The 20,084-nt window shown below is 39.7% G+C and overlaps 2 protein-coding genes across 11 annotated transcripts in view; both read left to right on the forward strand.

Annotated features, from left to right (window-relative positions):
- LOC134819666 (zinc finger protein 277-like) overlaps positions 1-20,084 on the forward strand; it is a 324,811-nt gene that overhangs the window by 112,284 nt on the left and 192,443 nt on the right. The gene's annotated exons all lie outside the window — the stretch shown is intronic.
- LOC134819654 (uncharacterized) overlaps positions 1-20,084 on the forward strand; it is a 68,026-nt gene that overhangs the window by 44,254 nt on the left and 3,688 nt on the right. For 3 of the 10 annotated variants that reach the window (XM_063829716.1, XM_063829715.1, XM_063829712.1), the window contains exons 2-12: positions 3,515-3,637; positions 3,760-3,845; positions 5,355-5,500; positions 5,639-5,804; positions 6,558-6,791; positions 7,176-7,375; positions 7,516-7,614; positions 7,794-7,940; positions 8,602-8,740; positions 8,843-8,974; positions 9,250-9,405. In XM_063829716.1, the coding sequence (XP_063685786.1) occupies positions 3,559-3,637; positions 3,760-3,845; positions 5,355-5,500; positions 5,639-5,804; positions 6,558-6,791; positions 7,176-7,375; positions 7,516-7,614; positions 7,794-7,940; positions 8,602-8,740; positions 8,843-8,974; positions 9,250-9,405 (1,584 nt within the window). In that variant the 5' untranslated portion in view covers positions 3,515-3,558. The remainder of the gene's footprint in view (positions 1-3,514; positions 3,638-3,759; positions 3,846-5,354; positions 5,501-5,638; positions 5,805-6,557; positions 6,792-7,175; positions 7,376-7,515; positions 7,615-7,793; positions 7,941-8,601; positions 8,741-8,842; positions 8,975-9,249; positions 9,406-20,084) is intronic. The other 7 variants (XM_063829718.1, XM_063829717.1, XM_063829713.1 and 4 more) reach the window with 4 other exon arrangements.

A 20,084-nucleotide genomic window follows, 5' to 3' on the forward strand; every position in this document is an offset into this window, starting at 1 on the left:
CCTTAGACCAGGTCCTTAAACCAGGTCCTTAAATCAGGTCCTTAAACCAGGTCTTTAAATTGGGTCCTTAAATCGGGTCCTTAAATCGGGTCCTTAAATCAGGTCCTTAAATCAGGTCCTTAAATCAGGTCCTTAAATCAGGTCCTTAAATCGGGTCCTTAAATCAGGTCCTTAAACCAGGTCCTTAAATCAGGTTCTTAAATCAGGTCCATCAGGTCCTTAAATCGGGTCCTTAAATCAGGTCATTAAAAGCTTAAACCAGGTCCTTAAACCAGGTCCCTAAATCGGGTCCTTAAATCGGGTCCTTAAATCAGGTCCTTAAACCAGGTCCTTAAACCAGGTCCTTAAATCAGGTCCTTAAACCAGATCCTTAAACCAGGTCCTTAAACCAGGTCCTTAAACCAGGTCCTTCAACCGGGTCCTTAAATCGGGTACTTAAATCAGGTCCTTAAATCAGGTTCTTAAACCAGGTCCTTAAATCAGGTCTTTAAACCCGGTCCTTAAATCAGGTCCTTAAATCGGGTCCTTAAATCGGGTCCTTAAATCGGGTCCTTAAATCAGGTCCTTAGACCAGGTCCTTAAACCAGGTCCTTAAATCAGGTCCTTAAACCAGGTCTTTAAATTGGGTCCTTAAATCGGGTCCTTAAATCAGGTCCTTAAATCAGGTCCTTAAACCAGGTCCTTGAATCAGGTCCTTGAACCAGGTCCTTAAATGAGGTCCTTGAATCAGGTCCTTGAATCGGGTCCTTAAACAACTGTTGAACTTTTTAGTAGACTCGAATGATTTATGATTATAGTCTAATTCACACTTAGTCGTTACCGAGTCAAGGCAAAATGTGAGTAGAGACTTTGTTAATGTATAGTTATTGAGGTCACTATCTATATTATATTTTAAACTTGACGAAATCCTCCTGGCAACGGGGAAAACTGACCCTTCTTTTTGAACAATTTCAGCTCGCAAATGGAGTTGGAACTTCGCGATTTTTAGCAGGGTTGTAAAAAAAGGAAATACACCCGTTATAAAATTCTTAGAATTTTGATTTAGGCTTTAGATTTTTTCTAATTAACGGCGAAAGTGAGGTTAAATAAACGTTAGAATAATGGCGTTATTTTAGCAAAGGTAAACTGCGTCGTTGCTTAGCAACCTAAAAATATTGCACGTGCCCGAGCAAGCACTGGTTAGCAACGCGCGTTGCCATGCTTTATCATACGTCATGACCAGCTCTCATTTAGACTCACGCTATGACTATTCATAACTTTGGTTGTGATTGATATTTTTGATGCGGTAAAAAGTATCGTTTAGGGAATCCAAGTACTTACAACGTTGTTGTCATTGTCAAATAAAATCCATGATTTGTACAGTTAGTATAGGGAGTTGTACAGTTAGTATATAATTATAGAGTTTAGTATAACAGAGCTAGACGATGAAAAGAAATTAAAACATAACTGATTTATAAAATTTCCTCCAACAAAGCTTTCGACTAACGGGTTTCTAGTACTATATAGTATATATGCTATACCTATCATTATATAATACTAGTACTATAAAATGTATAGTTACAGGAATGTGACCTCTCCTTAGTACAATAACCTGCTTCAAGGCTCAAGCACTGTCCAGTCACACATTTAGTTTGCGGTGACTGTCATTCAGTCATCATGGTAACCACATTAACCACATCCGTGAGTGACCTCATTAACCACAGCCATGAGTGACCTCATCAAACACAGCCATGAGTGACCTTGGTCTTTATCCTTAAGTGAGTGAGTCCAGGTTACCAGGTTACCAGGTTACCAGATTACCAGATTACCAGGTTACCAGGTTACCAGGTTACCAGGTTACCAGGTTACCAGGTTACCTCAACCTCTATTAGAAAACAAATGAGTGCAGGTGACCTCTATTTTACTTTGCGTTGGGACGCGAGCCTCACCACGATGGAGACCTATGGTGACTGTCATGAATATGATAACCATTTGAAGCCACTCTGAAAATATTTGAACGCAGGGCCACACACGGCTCCAGTTTACTCACTTTATCGCGTGCACGCTCGCTTAAACTGCTGTCGGGAATACTAGTCAGGTACAATTAGTAATCTGCTGTATCTTCTATCTGCGCTTTCTTTTTGTGTCGACTTCTTCTACAGAACGACTCTCCATTTTGCCTCTTTATCCGTTCTATCTGTTGTGCGGAAGGAGTGGTTGTCCCATTATCACGTCTGTTGGCAGTTGTTATTTGTTTCTCACCTTGTTAATATACTGTAGTAGTGTACTATTAACCGCTTGGTTGCTTTCACTTTATGTAGCCGTGCTAAAGTGTATTTTATTCAGCTAGCAATGTACTTTATTTTTTCAACACATTGAGCATACACATAATGTGACATATAATATAACACTGTAATAACGAGACATTATATTTTATCCTTCTACTTTCTTATTTGTCTCGTTATCCTATTTTTTATATTTTTAAAGTTTCATTTCTATTTTTCAGCATTTCTTGGTTTGTCTCGCTGATTCGTCATGTGAGCGGTTTATATAGTGTAGTAGCCTTATATATATAACCTTATCCTGGATACTCGAGGGTTTTTGTTTGAACAGCTTGCTGTCAACGTAAATAACACATATCTTACATCATAGCGTATGAATAAAGATCATCGTGTTAAGAAATTCATACCAAGATGCAAGACGTGTAATGAACATTTTTTAATAGGGAAAGTGAACATAACAGGAAAACTGAAAAGTGAACATTACAGGGAAATGTTAATTTAGTTTCGTTATAAAACACGTATTTCTATTTTACCGTGCTTGCAATACGAGCTTGTATTAATACGAGTTTGCAAATTTTTATCAAGAATAACAATTTCTATTTTGTTATGATTTCAACTCATAGCTAGCCGCCCCAGTAGCGAATATTTTCACAAAATCTTACTGTCAGTATGAATAATGATTATTAATAATAATTAAAGTTCACTCAATTAAATTATTACTAATTATAGTATGATGCTTCGTGCTTCTAATTATTACTAAATATGCTACTACCACCAATGCTCTGTCATTTTCTTTTTTTTTTTAATTAAATACTTTTCAAATTTTACATAGTACAGCAATAAATGAATATAAAATATAATCGTTCAAAATATTGCCCCCATCTGTAAAATATCATGGGTACTCAAACATTAAATTAATTTCGTTCTCTGGTTGGTAATTGGGCTGTTACGATGTTGGCACAGTTCCAGTAGTAATCCTTGAAATGGAGCACTAATACCAGCAATGTATGACTTGCACAGTAAAAGAACTATTTATAACACTAGTTGCACAGGTGTTCCCACCCAATCGATTTCTACTATTTAATAGCCCAATCAAATAAATTGTCTGTAGATTCAATTCACTGAATACTAGACATAGCTTCATATTTTTAAATGAATCACCAGACAGATATCCTTTATTAATATTTAACACGGTTAACTAGTCAGCTAATTAACTAATTATCAAGTTAACTAACACGGCCCTCTCCCTGCAGACGTATGTACAGGATCGGTATGTTACCGTCGTCTGGTCACAACAATGGTAATGTCCGCCAAGACTGAATTCTGGATCTCTGTAATCGGGCTCTCGGGGCGTGAGAACGGTGAATCTTTTCAAGGTGATCCCTATCATTTAGAATTACGTCCAGGAAGACTAACACTTCAAGTCTGAACTAAATTTGAGACACTGAACATTTAAGCAGTTTAAATTTAGTGGACACGTGACCATATTCTACTTCAGGTCCCGGGAAGAGCTGCCTATGTGACAGGTTCATGTTCCCCGACCGGCCCCCCAGCTTCGGGCATACCTCCATTATTAGCCAGCAGGTACTTTTATTATTAGCCAGCAGGTACTTCCATTATTAGCCAGCAGGTACTTTTATTATTAGCCAGTAGGTACTGTTATTATTAGTCAGTAGGTACTTTTATTATTAGCCGGTAGGTACTTTTAGTATTAGCCGGCAGGTACTTTTAGTATTAGTCAGCAGGTACTTTTATTATTAGCCAGCAAGTTAGCAGGTAGTGAAACAAAATACCTAACCTTGTGTTTCACCAAGTTTCAATAAAAATGTGTTTCCGCACACTAAGCAACAAATAAAGTAAGGGTGGTTGTAATTTACACAAGCAACATTACGTCAGCATTATTTCGTCAACATTGTTGACAGATGTGTTTGTGTTAAGAGAGTGGAACAAATATCTCATGTCTACATTACACCGCTCACTCATCTTCGCTGCACTGGTCACTCATCTTCACTGCACTGGTCACTCATCTTCACTGCACTGATCACTCATCTTCACTGCACTGGTCACTCATCTTCACTGTACTGGTCACTCATCTTCACTGCACTGGTCACTCATCTTCACTGCACTGGTCACTCATCTTCACTGTACTGGTTACTCATCTTCGCTGCACTGGTCACTCATCTTCACTGCACTGGTCACTCATCTTCGCTGCACTGGTCACTCATCTTCACTGCGCTGGTCACTCATCTTCACTGCAGCGATCACTCATCTTCACTGCAGCGATCACTCATCTTCGCTGCACTGATCACTCATCTTCGCTGCACTGGTCACTCATCTTCACTGCACTGGTCACTCATCTTCACTGCACTGGTCACTCATCTTCACTGCACTGGTCACTCATCTTCACTGCACTGGTCACTCATCTTCACTGCACTGGTCACTCATCTTCACTGCACTGGTCACTCATCTTAGCTGCACTGGTCACTCATCTTCACTGCACTGGTCACTCATCTTCACTGCACCGATCACTCATCTTCACTGCACTGATCACTCATCTTCGCTGAACTGGTCACTCATCTTCACTGTACTGGTCACTTGAATCTTCGCTGCACTGGTCACTCATCTTCACTGCACTGGCCAGTGGGTCACTCATCTTCACTGCACTGATCACTCATCTTCGCTGTACAGATCACTCATCTTCACTGCACTGCTCACTCATCTTCGCTGCACTGGTCACTCATCTTCGCTGCACTGGTCACTCATCTTCACTGCACTGATCACTCATATTCGCTGCACTGGTCACTCATCTTCACTGCACTGGTCACTCATCTTCGCTGCACTGATCACTCATCTTCACTGCACTGGTTACTCATCTTCACTGCACTGATCACTCATCTTCGCTGCACTGGTCACTCATCTTCACTGCACTGGTCACTCATCTTCACTGCACTGGTCACTCATCTTCACTGCACTGGTCACTCATCTTCACTGCACTGGTCACTCATCTTCACTGCACTGGTGCACTGTATATCTGCTACTTTACAGGTATTTCTCTAGGTATTGTATGTATTGTATTGACAGGTATCCCTCCAGGATTTCCATGGGCCGATAGTGAACACTGATCAGTTCCTATACTGGGGTCGCACTAGGCGGACAGTGGACGGGAAGATGGTGGAGTTCAACATAATTGAGCAAACTGAGTTTCTTGATGACGTCACTTTTAGTCCTTTTAATGCTCGGTGAGTAAGGGATGTTGCTACAACAGACAGAATATAACGGAAACAGAATTTCCATATTAACATTTTCTCATGTTAAATGTTAATTGATTGTAGGAATTATATTTCACCTCACTAATAGTCCTAATTTATTACCATTAGGGACCCCTACATGAAGCGAGCTACATCAACCACGATCAATTCCTCCCGTAAAGTACAATACCTCTCCCCCGAACAGCTACAAGATCCCAAGTCTCAGAAAGCTCAGAGATTTGCTAGTAGAAAACTGCACATTGACGGATTTTTATGTGTCTATGATGTCAGTAAGGTTCGTTTAATGTCCAAAGATTATATATAAGCCTTGAAGCTGTAAATCCAACAAACTTTCCACTTTGGCCATAATATAATTACAATGATATAACTATATTCTCACACTCGAAAGTATTTGTTTTATCCCTTTTACTCATCATCTGTGATTGTGAGTGATCTCAATTTCCTTATTTGATCTAATTAATCCTCAATGTGGAACAACGATTCACTCTGCGATTTCACCAAATAAAAGCGTATATCACTATATGAAGATAGCTATTTTCACTTGCACTTTCGTGTATCCATATTACGTTATATAATTTGGAAAATTAAGAAATGTAAATGTAGGCAGATTTTTTTTTTATCTCACACTTATTTTACTTCGGAGTATTCCAACAGCCACATTGTTACACAAGTGTAACTAGCCAATTACAGGAAGCCGAAGGATTTAATTAGGCCAGTGACGGTTAAGGTAGTGTGTACCATACTTTCTTCGCCTGAGACTTCGCTGCAATGGACAGCTTCTCATTTAACCCTCACACACGATTTCTCGAATATTCGGCTGAGTAGACCGGGGGGCTGCATAGACCACTCAGGATCTTTAGCTGAATGTCGACGACACTCACCCCACGACTAGGCAGGCAGTGGGTTTCGAACTCGCAATCTCACGATTACAAATCCGATGATTAACCAACTACGCTACCTGGCCGTTAATTGCAGATAGGTATATTAAAATCTGCCTACAAATAATAACCCCCCCCCCTCTCCCCAGGTAAACGACAGACAGGCAGGAACTCAGTATAAGTTTGTATTTGAACTGTTAGATCTGATAGATGTGCCGGTAGTCCTAGTAGCTACTAAGTGTGATAAGGGCAGATCAAGACATTTCGAGGAGATGATGTATCTGGCAAAGATCCAGAAAGTTCCCATCGTTGAAACTAGTTCTCTGGAGAATGTGAATGTTGCTCAGGCCTTTTTTAGTCTTGTCAGGATCTTCAATAGGCAGGTAGGTCTTTCCTATCATTTTATTACGAAATGTTTAACCACCTACACAGCCCCTACTCACGGCCCACACACAGCCCTTACTCAGCCCCTGCACAGCCCAAACACAGCCCCTACACAGCCCAAACACAGCCCCTACACAGCCCAAACACAGCCCCTACACAGCCCAAACACAGCCCCCACACAGCCCCTACTCAGTACTCACAGCCCATACACAACCCCTTTGCTGATTTATAGAGTTTATGAACACTTAAATCTACATGATTCATCTCACAAGCAATCATGTAGAAAGTATTATTACATCCTGCTTGCTGTGACCTTGGTGGGGTTAGTATAGCTTCTTTCTCAGTGGTTTCTGTTATACTGTACGTATAGTTTTGTTACCTAGGTGATAGTCTCGAAAAAGCACATCCAGTACTTCAATCCTAAGGAGCTTGCCAAAGTTAGGAAGAATAAGAAGGGGCGGAAGACGGAGAAGATGGAGAAGAAGGCCAAAAAACAGAACACGAAAGAGAAGAATGAAGTGATAGAGGATATAAAGGAGTACAAGTCCCAGAGAAACGGGAGTGTCACCTCTAAAAATGGCAGGTTAGTGAGTGTTGGAGAAGTGGTGCAACTTTTATCGCCATTTCTACTATTATATACCCAGTTGAAATTTCGGATCTTTTCATGATTATCGTCATTGTCAATTGTAACATGTAAGAAGAAATAACGTGAGGTTGTTGCAGTGAGATGTCGAATGACTGGGTATCAGCAGAGGTGATGGTTCGGTCCAACCCTGAGTTCCCGACTCCCCGGGATTCACCTCTTACAGACTCTCTTCTCAGGTAGAGATTATCCTATCTTCTTTCTGGATAGATTTTAACGATTTTAGCTGCTATCTTTAAAAATGAACATAAATGAGATCCCTCATTTTTATGATCTTTGATAGACGAATTATCTAAACATCGCACAAGATGAGGAATTAGGGTTAAATTTGTGTCTGAAACCCCCTCCCCCCTCTCAGTGACCCTCCTTACGAGCCCCCTTATGAGCACATTAACGGCGATGAGGAATCCTCCTCGCCCCCTGGTGGCACAGTAGCCCTCTACGAAAACTGTGTTAAAGAGTTCAGCAGTGCTGACAGCCGCACATTCCACAGTCAGGACAGCAGGTATGTGTTTTTCATACTGTGTTTTCTTCCTTTTACTCTTCTTTTTACTGTTTTTATCCGCTCTCCACCCAACTACACTGCATCTCAAATATATCTGACAAAAACTACTTGATGTACAGTATACACTAGATACATTTCAACAACCAATGACATATCAACTTATCAAAATGACTTTTCTATTGTTTACGATTGCCATATAATAGCGGAATAGCCTCATTAAGGATGAATAGCGATCAATTAACCCCGCCCGTACCCCAGTAACCTCAGTTATTCCCCCAATAACCCCAATTACTCCCCCAGTAGTCCCAGTTACTCCCCCAGTAACTCCCCCAGTTACTCCCCCAGTTACTCCCCCAGTTACTCCCCCAGTTACTCCCCCAGTTACCCCCCCCCCCCCCCCAGTAACCCCAGTTACTCCCCCAGTTACTCCCCCAGTTACTCCCCGGCCCCAGTAACCCCAGTAACCCCAGCAACTCCCCCAGTAACCCCAGTTACTCCCCCAGTAACCCCAGTTACTCCCCCAGTAACTCCCCCAGTTACTCCCCCAGTTACTCCCCCAGTTACTCCCCCAGTTACCCCCCCCCCCCCCCCCCAGTAACCCCAGTTACTCCCCCAGTTACTCCCCCAGTTACTCCCCCAGTAACCCCAGTTACTCCCCCAGTAAGTTTAGCAGTCACGACAACAGTGTGAAGGGGTTTAGGTCTGACAGTGCGGGCAGCAGATCGAGTAGATCTACCAAGGCTCAGTCACAGGACAGTGCAGGCAGTAGATCACATGACACTGAGTCAAGGGACTCGCAGGTCAGTCTCATCCTCTTTTCTACTCCACTTTATCTGTGCCTTTAATGGTATGTTGACTAGGATGTTAGTTGTCCGTATCTAACAGTGTTTGTTCCCTGGCAGCATAGTAAGAGCTCCTCACTACAGAGCAAAACTAGCAGTGACGAGTACATCCCCGTACCCAGGGCCCCTTACGATCCTAGTGACAACTACGAGAATGTCAGATATCATCAGCGACCTTCCTCGGCTTCACAGGTTCTTTCCCCACTTATTACCCCCACAATATTTCAACTGGAGCCCTGACAATCAAGGTAGAACCTCAAGTGTTGACAGTTAAAGTACGACGATAATTTAGTCCGACTCAGAATAGTCGAACAATAATATTGATTTTAAGGTCAGGTAATTTCACTTGGCAATAATCCAATCCCAGACCATAAATCGATACAAGTTCTAAAACTTAATTTGCAAAAGATAGGTAAAACCGCAACCGGATGTTTAAAAAAGTGAGCTGTAACTAAATATCTCCCCAGCAGACAGCATGCCCCTCGCCCACTTCCCACTCCTCCGACTCGGAGAGGGGGTTCCTTACCGGGATACCGGACCATATGAAGAGTTTCCAGAGTCAGCGACCCTGGGAGGTGTCATATTACACTAACGTTGTTATTGAGCCCCCAACTCCCGCCCAGGTAAATGAGGGACACTAATTTAGTGTATTTTATGCTTTTATTTTGTGAACTTTATGATCAATTTTATGATTAATTTTCCCCATTATTCTGTTCAGATAATTTGTCTTGCATTTTGTTACAGATTTATTCCCCAAATTTGTGTAAAATGGCATAGATGGGGTTGCTCCGCCCCCCCCCCCCCCCCGCCCCCCCCCCCCCACCCACTGTTACTGTTCAGCCTCCCATAGATGGGGGTGTAGTAGTATTAAGTAATACTGCTACTACTACATATTACTTATTAAGTAATACTACTACTACTTATTGCTTATTAAGTAATACTACTTCTACATATTAATTATTAAGTAATACCTCTCTGCTACTAATTTATTAGTTATGTCACTATTTCCGGTTTATATTCCATAGAAATTCTTGTTAAATGGGAAATATGTAAATATCTAATGAATATAAATAAAATATAAATAATAAATATGCAAATAACAATAACATCTCACAGAGAGTTTGTTTAACTGGAGTAACCAATATCTTTACTAATATTTAGTGTAAAATATAATTAATTGATCTGAGCAAGGAACTATAAATTTGTAACTAGTCAATACTTGACGGACAACATAATATATTAGCGAATATTTTCAATATAATAGCGAATATTATTAATATTATTTTGACTGATTTGGCTATTCGTCAAATAGTATTAGTGTATTTACAGTTATTCGTATATCTTAGAAAGCTATGAAACATGTAACCATTGATATGCTTGAGCTTGAATGAAAACTTTAATTGCTTCCATACCATTCTATGATAAGCAATCCCTGTGCTTGATAGTGACTATACCAGTTGTTGTAGCTGCTTATTTGTGGTGAGCTAATGCTTCTACCGTACTCAGCAAGCCAGTTAGAATATTATTAAAGTCAGCATTGGCACGGTTTCGTTGAAACGTTAAATTACCTTTGTTTTTTTAATAGTCTTGTTTTCTTAATTGTAAATAGTCTAATAATAGCATTTTATTATCATGTGATCGATATAATTTCGGAATTTTTCTCATTCCATGTCGAGTGATGATAGACAATGCGACCTCCCTGTTTTAACATTGAAGCCTTTTCTCAGTTTCTCCTTTCCCATGATTGATTCGTCATGGCACTGAATAGTACGGTTTAATACCTGCTTGAGTAGGTAACTGCTTGTATTTAACTAATTTCTTATCTTCCACACAATAACATGCAGTTTTATGAATTCCAGCCTATACTAACAATCACGCTGACTTTAAATATAGCTCCCCTCGTCTCCAATAAACATGAAGATCATCTTTATACATTTTATTACTAGTTCAGATTATCATCGCATTTGTTTGTTACCATTTTATCCAATTTGATCGAATGAGGAAACTTGTTAACACTTGTAACACTGTGACACTTGTGACTCTTGTGAACACTGTGACACTTGTAAACGTACTGATCATTGGACGATCATTTGCTATCTTGTCTCTTACTGAATCCCTGGTTTTTGAAACAAATATTTTATTTGCTCAGTAGCTTGTTCTAAACTATATAATTTAATTTCAATATTGAATTGCAGTTATTACTAATTAATCAGATGATAATTAAGTACGAATGCCACTAGTTTTAATAACTTTTGATTGGTTTCTCACTTCCTTGAAACTGGGCTTCTATTGGTTAAAGCATGAGCAGTGTGAAACTGAGGTGGTATAATCGAGCAAGGTGTTCAAGATGTGTAGCCACATAACTACCAATGTGTGAGGGTGTCTTCTTTGACACACTCTCTCTCTCTCTCTCTCTCTCTCTCTCTCTCTCTCTCTCTCTCTCTCTCTCTCTCTCTCTCTCTCTCTCTCTCTCTCTCTCTCTCTCTCTCTCTCTCTCTCTCTCTTCGCGCGTAATTAGTCAGTTGCTACCTACTCAACTCCTTACAATGTTGTCAAATTAAATAAATCAAAACCTTCTTTTTACGTCTATTTATATGCTTTTCATAGTGTTGTCACTTAAATTGGCTCATTAACTTGTCTATTTGCATCTCTAAACTCAGGTCGGCCTTGCTCAACTTCATGGATACAACTTTAAATACAGCGAGGTAATTAGGCAGCTGATAGTTACTTAGTAGATAAGTCACCTATTAAAACTAGTTTGAATAAGATGACTTCTATATTTTATTCTTTAGAATCTCCTTAACAGTTGCAGTGTCTCACTACAACTGCTGTAGTACAATCTTCTCTAAATCGTGAGAAACTGACGCGTCTCTATTTTGTGTATTTGCTGTTATGGAATATGGATTACTGTTATAGGATTACTGTTATAGGATTACTGTTATAGGATTACTGTTATAGGATTACTGTTATAGGGTTACTTACTCCGTCTGCATACTCAACCCATTTCATAACCATTTATACTCAGTTGCACTGATCGCTAGACAGTATTTGATTCAATGTACATTATCGTTTTAATGGGCACGAGTCTACGACCACATCAGAAAATAGAGAGGTTAATATAGAGGTTGCATTTACCGTAGGAATATTAAAGTCTAGAGCTCTTGCGTTTCTATCTACACGCTAAATTTCAAGCAATAGCATAGCTATTTTAGTTCGCCTGGAAACCCTTAAAGTTGAACTGTTGCAGACTCCAGTTACTTCCCAGCAAGTAGACTTGGATTTGGGAGTCACTCCCTAACAACACGGAACCTGAAATTTATGGAACGCTCTACTGCACAGTGCACCTGATACATAAATTCCATTCTTTTTATTACCCAGCCTAATTATTTAATTTGTTGATATTCTTTCACATAATTTGTAGATATGGTTATATTTTGCACGTATAGTATATGGAGCTGCACGTGAGTGAAGGCCATTAAGGGCTCCCTTGCCATTAGGTTCAGTGTTCACTGAGCCGAGTAATTCCAACGTTTAGTCACGTTTACTGGGGGGGGGGGGGGGGGGGAGAGGGGGGGAGGGGAGAGGGAGGAGGTGGGTCACTACACTTTACTACTATACGATCTTCCATCTCAAAACCCTTAATTTTTTTAAGTTGTTCAGGATTAAGTTAGACGGGATGTAGGACTTTGGGGGCCTCTATCCCCCTACTAATTAATATTATATGTGGTAAGTGTTATCTGATCAATCTACTCCTTATTTTCTCTCTTTTTTCATATTACTATTTGTCTTCAACATTTGTGTGTGCTACATTGGTCGATATGCTATATTGAATATGGAGCTGCTAACTGTCAAGGGTCACTCGTCATTGTTTCTCTCTTACGATAAAAGTTTCCAGCTTCGTGACGACAAATGAGGGGTTTCAACAAAATGAGGGGTTTCAACAAACTGCCAATAAAATCTATTTTGAACAAATGAGCCCATGACCTTGCTCCTATCATATGCAGTCTCTTTGGACTGTAGGTTCAGTGTATATATAACTAACACGTGTGCACTATTTTGTCAGTTGTTAAGTCCTTTAAAAATGTTGTCAATTATATAATGCATGATAAGTTTCAAGTTATGCTGCATGCTCATGATACAGCTAATCTGTTAAGTGACAGGAAGATGGGTCAAGATGAAACTAAATGTCAATACATATTACAGTGTTTAGTACTGATGAGAGACAGGTTACCTTTAACAGAAAACACGGCGGCGTCAGCAGCAGTAACTGAAACCACTCACAAAGAACCATCAGGCTGCTAGCACGTGTTTACCACGTGAATCTTATCACCACGTGATTCTTATCACACTATTGAATTGACCTGCTCCAACTTCTCCTCTTGCTCATTTGTATGCTCTTATCCCCGGTGCCGCACGTTCAATGCTTATATGCAGTCGTACTATTCATGATCAGATTACATTTTATATTTTACAGTACTTGTTGCTTGTTATATACAATTGTTTAAGTTCAGTATTGCAGAACTTTGTTATTTCTTGCTCCTTATTTTTTACGCAACATCCCTTATTGCGCATAAAACGTGCAGTTAAACCACCATTACCAGGCGCCTGTCCAGGTGCTTGAGGGTTATCTGATGCATTGCTTAACTGGGTACAGGAGGTTTTCTGTGCAATTTCGTATTTATAAACTATTGATAACAGAACATTATATTGTCCCACTGCAAAAGTTCTTTTCTATTCAGAGTTTTGTTAGATATCATGTTGGAAAATAGCTTTGCTTTGCGCTTTATGTAGCACGTTACATGCTTAATTAAGCAGGTAGCTGTAAACACTGTGTAAACATTATCTAATCTCTATGTGAATAACAGTTGACGGGGTGTTATTCTTGTCAAGTAGCTGAATTGGAGAACAAGTTTATAAGTAGTCCTGTCACCAGACCAATTGTCAGAACTGTGAGGGGTGCATTTCTACTGTGTCCACTAGTGTCTAGTATCTTTAACCATTTGTTAGAACTGTGAGGGGTGCATTTCTACTGTGTCCACTTACCACTAGTGTCTAGTATCTTTCTAGAGTGGGCAAAAAACTGCAGGGTTTTCCTTTTGGGACTTGTTTATTAAAGGAAGTATGATTCTTAGAAACTAGAAAGGGACTCATCACATATCCAGAACTTGGCACGTAGCCGGGACTTGTTTATTTATGCAGGACGGAGGCTCGTGGTTGGAACACTAGAATTTGGCAGTATAAGAGAAGGATAATAAGACAGTAGCTTGCTAACTCCGGAATCTCGCTGTGAATTATCTTATTAAAACGTCAAAGTCGTAATATATATGCACAATGAGCCTGTAATATTACTGTAAAATGAGCACATACTAACCTCCCCTTGTCCGCGCTGTCTACCTCGCTGTCTGCTTCTCTTGCTCTGCTGCTTGGGAGTTCGTTATACTCTAGTAGCAGGATTACATAATTCTCTGCTTTTACTATGCTAGTTTATTGAGTCATATGCACAATAGTGTGTCGCCTACCGGCTCCCGGACAAAGGTTATTTTTACAGCAATTAACTTGTAAATTACATATTGGTACAAAGAAGTTACTAGTTTTGGAATTGGTGAGTTAGTGGGCTAAACCCCACACCGGACCAGTATTTTACACAATACTACTCCTATAATCCTGTACACTGACTGGACCAGTATTTTACATAATACTACTGCTATAATCCAAGGACAAAAGAAAATCGCGATTATTTAGGCCAAAAATCGCCGCACTGCGACATGCCAAACTAGGCGAAATCGCGGAGAAAATATCGAAAATCGCGGCTCGTTAATCTAGTGAGATTAGCTATAAATACTGAGCAGTGCTTGCTTTTAGATCAGCCCTTCCAGACGATCTCGAAAGTTCCTCCCAGCTCGCCAGACCTCGCCAGAACGGAACTCGATGTTCCACTTCATGAGCTGTATTGAGTTCGCTAACGTTTTTATAAAGTTATAATATAGATTGACTAATATAATAACCCTTGCCTTCGGCCGAGACCACACAGATATTCTGGAATTATTAGTATAGATTGTCTTAACAAGATTAAGACAATTGTCTTAAGACAATCTCATGATTTAATGTCACAAATTAACTCCTATAAACTAACCTTATGCCTAACACATTACATATCCTATTTCCTCATCTTTACCCTTGTTCATCTTCTCGCACAATTCCTTAAGTAGGGTACGTCATCGTCATGTGAATGTTTGCAGTTTTCCATACATTGATTGGGGTGTCTACTGTCGACTATTACTAATGGTCAAGTTTTACATATTGTGTAGTGGTTAAGTTTTATATGTCTAGTGGTCAACTTTATGTCTAGTGGTCACGTTTTAGGGACGTTTTTGGCTAACAATGTTACGTCAGCAGACGAGTGGGTTAAGAAATGCTTGTGAAAGTGGATTCTTGGAAACCAGTTGTTTTCCACAGTTTATGCTACCCTGATCATTGTGAGCCTAACATATTTTATTCGGTTTAATTTACTGAAGTTCGTATCTATTAGTAGTACCTACCTCTCGATATACAATTTTGGACTCGAGGCTTACCCCTTGTAATGCGATCTCGGACTGCAGGCGGGAGCTCTGTTATCCATTATCAGAGGTAAGTATCGAGAATTACTCGGACCGAAAATTTTCTAAGTCGAAATTTTTTCGAAGATTTTCTGGAAACTACATTTGTTCATGTTTCATGCTACCCTGATCATTATGAGCTTCTGAAGTCCGTACATACATTCGGAAGGCTGTGGATGTGATTGGTTCCATATACTTATAAAGAACGTGATATTTGGCCTGAAGATTTAAAGGAGAATGCGCAAATTTGGTCCTCAGATTTAAAGGAAAATGCGCAATTTGTCGCGAGAACTGAAATAATAGCGATTTGTCGCGAGGATCTGAGAAAATCGCGATTTGTCGCGGCAAACGTCAAAAATCGCAATTTGTCGCGGAGAATGGGAAAATTCGCGATTCCGCACGTGCCGCGATTTCCTTTTGTCCTTGCTATAATCCTGTACACCGGACCAGTATTTTACATAATACACTCCTATAATCCTGTACATCGGACCAGTATTTTACATAATACACTCCTATAATCCTGTACATCGGACCAGTATTTTACATAATACACTCCTATAATCCTGTACATCGGACCAGTATTTTACATAAATATAATACTACTCCTATAATCCTGTACATCGGACCAGTATTTTACATAAATATAATACTACTCCTATAATCCTGTACACCGGACCAGTATTTTACATAATACACTCCTATAATCCTGTACACCGGACCAGTATTTTACATAATACACTCCTATAATCCTATACACCGGACCAGTATTTTACATAATACACTCCTATAATCCTGTACACCGGACCAGTATTTTACATAATACACTCCTATAATCATGTACATCGGACCAGTATTTTACATAATACACTCCTTTAATCATGTACATCGGACCAGTATTTTACATAATACACTCCTATAATCATGTACATCGGACCAGTATTTTACATAATACACTCCTATAATCATGTACATCGGACCAGTATTTTACATAATACACTCCTATAATCCTGTACACCGGACCAGTATTTTACATAATACACTCCTATAATCCTGTACATCGGACCAGTATTTTACATAATACACTCCTATAATCCTGTACATCGGACCAGTATTTTACATAATACACTCCTATAATCCTGTACATCGGACCAGTATTTTACATAAATATAATACTACTCCTATAATCCTGTACATCGGACCAGTATTTTACATAAATATAATACTACTCCTATAATCCTGTGTACTGATTCCTTAGTTGTAGAGTGAGGTGTGGTCACTGGGTTTCCCTGTAATTCATTTAACCTTTCCCTACCTACCTACCTTTCAAGGTAATCAAATTGCTTGTCCCATGTATTTTAAAATCTCACCACAGTAATTTGCTTACTTGACGTCTTTCAAGCTAGTGATCCCTTATTCAGATCAGGACACTATTTTCACGCTCCGCTACCCTTGCTATTGTACTCCAGTACGGAAATTTGGCAATCTAGCTAGGCACACTTGGGGCACCAAATTGAAATTCCTGGGGCACAGTTGGGGCAAAAAGTTACTTGGGGCACAGTTGGGGCATAGTCGATTGTGCCCCAAGTGTGCCCCAAGACGTGTGCCCCAAGAAGTGTGCCCCAAGACGTGTGCCCCAAGACGTGTGCCCCAAGTGTGCCCAGCTAGATTACCAACTGGCCCTCCAGCTCTCCAGTACTACTGCTCCACTGACTTTAGTATTTGCATTTTCTATCACAGCCTCGGCGTCTATCCTTCTATACATTTTCTTTCGGCTTTTCTACGTCTTTGTTTTAAAATCCAAGCAATTTTAAAATATTTGCGTTATCGTTGTCCCTGTATGTTTAACCATAAGCCGTTATATTTTGAGAGCCTCAACTGACGCTGCTAGAGTTATCTAATATAAATCCGCTCCTTTATCAATTTTAAACGCGGCAAACTTCAAAGACAAGTATTAAACTCCTTTGACCAATCCTGCCATCTGTTGGGTGTGGAGGTCACGAATAACCTATTACATCCGCACTGCGATGACTAATAGCCATCTGTTGGGTGTGAAGGTCACGAATAACCTCCTACAAGCTACATCCGCCCTTTACCCGCACTTTGCATAACAAATATTTTGAATATTTCCCAGCAGTGCTGAGTTTACTGCAATTTCATGGCTCGACAACATCTGAAAAAGCGTTACATTCTGCTTCACAAAAGTTCTATAGTCCATTGTTAAAGTTTGTGGCCGATGTTTGAGTGTAGTAATTTGTTACTCTGACAATCCACCCTAGTTATATCGTCTTATTATTCCTCATTCCATCATTTTACCCATTTCTCTGCTCATTCTGCATTCCTCCCTCCATTAGAGGCAAAAACGGCCCGTTTTGTTGACTACCGGGATATTGAAAACTGGTTGAGTGTGTTTTCCTCCGTCTACACCCTACTACTAGTGTGTTCTCCTCCGTACATTGAGTAAAGTGTGTGGAATATAAAGTAAGATGAGGACGTATCCTCCGTTTAGAGCAAGGTGGTGAGTGCTAACAATACCACCTCGCTACCTCGCTCTCAGCTCATTAGATCCCTCCTATCATCTTGTGTGTGTTCATAGGAGCTGTGCAGATTCGCTTTCAGTACTCTCCATTAGTAGTTTATGCTACTTCATTGCTACTTATTATAATGATTATTTTAATTGTTTATTATCATCGATCTTAATTTCAAGTTGAACAGTGATATCTACTAACAGCCATCGCAAACTCTTCTGTGTCTGTTTACGAACACTGTATTACTGCAGCTAGATTACTGTGTTTGTGTTTACGAACACTGTATTACTGCAGCCAGGTTACTAATACTATTTGTGTTTACGAATACTTTATTACTGTAGCTAGATTACTATTTGTGTTTACGAATACTTTATTACTGTAGCTAGGTTACTATTTGTGTTTACGAATACTTTATTACTGTAGCTAGATTACTATTTGTGTTTACGAATACTTTATTACTGTAGCTAGATTACTATTTGTGTTTACGAACACTGTATTACTGTAGCTAGGTTACTATTTGTGTTTACGAACACTGTATTACTGTAGCTAGGTTACTATTTGTGTTTACGAATACTTTATTACTGTAGCTAGATTACTATATTTTGTGTTTACGAATACTTTATTACTGTAGCTAGATTACTATTTGTGTTTACGAATACTTTATTACTGTAGCTAGATTACTATTTGTGTTTACGAATACTTTATTACTGTAGCTAGATTACTGTGTGTGTTTATGAACACTGTATTACTGTAGCTAGATTACTGTGTGTGTTTACAAACACTTTACTTCGTTACGCGTGACTCTGGACGATCAAACTTTTTACACGTCTGATTTGAGATATTGCTACATTTTATTTGACCACTATCTTCCATCGTCCACACAATTACCACGTGGGTGGCGTCTCAATCACTACACAGTAGAGTAGTAGCATATACAGCAGTAATCATGAAATTAAAACACGAGAATAACGTATCTATATTACTGTTGTGGTGTGCACGCTCACTGTGCAGTGTGCGTCAGGTTGTATTATAGATGAGGGCTATCAGCTAAACACTGCTCCGTTTAATGGGATGATGGTATTACTTTTCAATATCATAAGTCTCATCACACGGCTCCTTCATAAGTCTCATCACACGGCTCCTTCATAAGTCTCATCACACGGCCCCTTTTTAAGTGGTTTTTAAGGTTTTCATTCAACTATCATTGGTAACCCGCTGTAGATTAGGTTTTACCAGTGATTGAAGTGATATATACATACGTTTAGGACGGCGTGCTTTATTTCGTTTGATATATTATAAAATTGGTGGTGCGCAGCAGTTTAATAATATTATACAGTAAGCTGTAGACCCCTTTATTGCCTCTCCCTGCTGTAGATCCCTTTATTACCTCTCACTGCTGTAGACCCCTTCATTAGATCCCTTTATTACCTCTCACTGCTGTAGACCCCTTTAATACCTCTCACTGCTGTAGATCCCTTTATTACCTCTCACTGCTGTAGACCCCTTCATTAGATCCCTTTATTACCTCTCCCTGCTGTAGACCCCTTTATTAGATCCCTTTAATACCTCTCACTGCTGTAGACCCCTTTATTACTTCTCACTGCTGTAGACCCCTTTATTACCTCTCACTGCTGTAGACCCCTTTATTAGATCCCTTTATTACCTCTCCCTGCTGTAGACCCCTTTATTAGATCCCTTTATTACCTCTCCCTGCTGTAGATCCCTTTATTACCTCTCACTGCTGTAGATCCCTTTATTACCTCTCACTGCTGTAGATCCCTTTATTAGATCCCTTTATTACCTCTCCCTGCAGTAGATCCCTTTATTAGATCCCTTTATTACTTCTCACTGCTGTAGACCCCTTTATTAGATCCCTTTATTAGATCCCTTTATTACTTCTCACTGCTGTAGATCCCTTTATTACCTCTCACTGCTGTAGATCCCTTTATTGCCTCTCACTGCTGTAGTCCGTTATTACTTATTCTTTTATTTCTGCTGAATTGGTCACCTCGCATGAATTTCAATTTCTAAATTAAAACAAAGCCCTCTCATTTACCATTGCTTGACGCTTGTATGTACTCGACATTGTTCAGCAATCCAATATGTCATGAGTTGCCATGGCAACGCCTGGTTCTGCACGTGCGACGAAGTCAGTGATTATTATGACAGTTAACAGGGGAT

Source organism: Bolinopsis microptera, chromosome 8 (assembly GCF_026151205.1).
Source record: "Bolinopsis microptera isolate Bmic1 chromosome 8, MBARI_Bmic_1.0, whole genome shotgun sequence".
Classification (NCBI taxonomy): domain Eukaryota; kingdom Metazoa; phylum Ctenophora; class Tentaculata; order Lobata; family Bolinopsidae; genus Bolinopsis; species Bolinopsis microptera.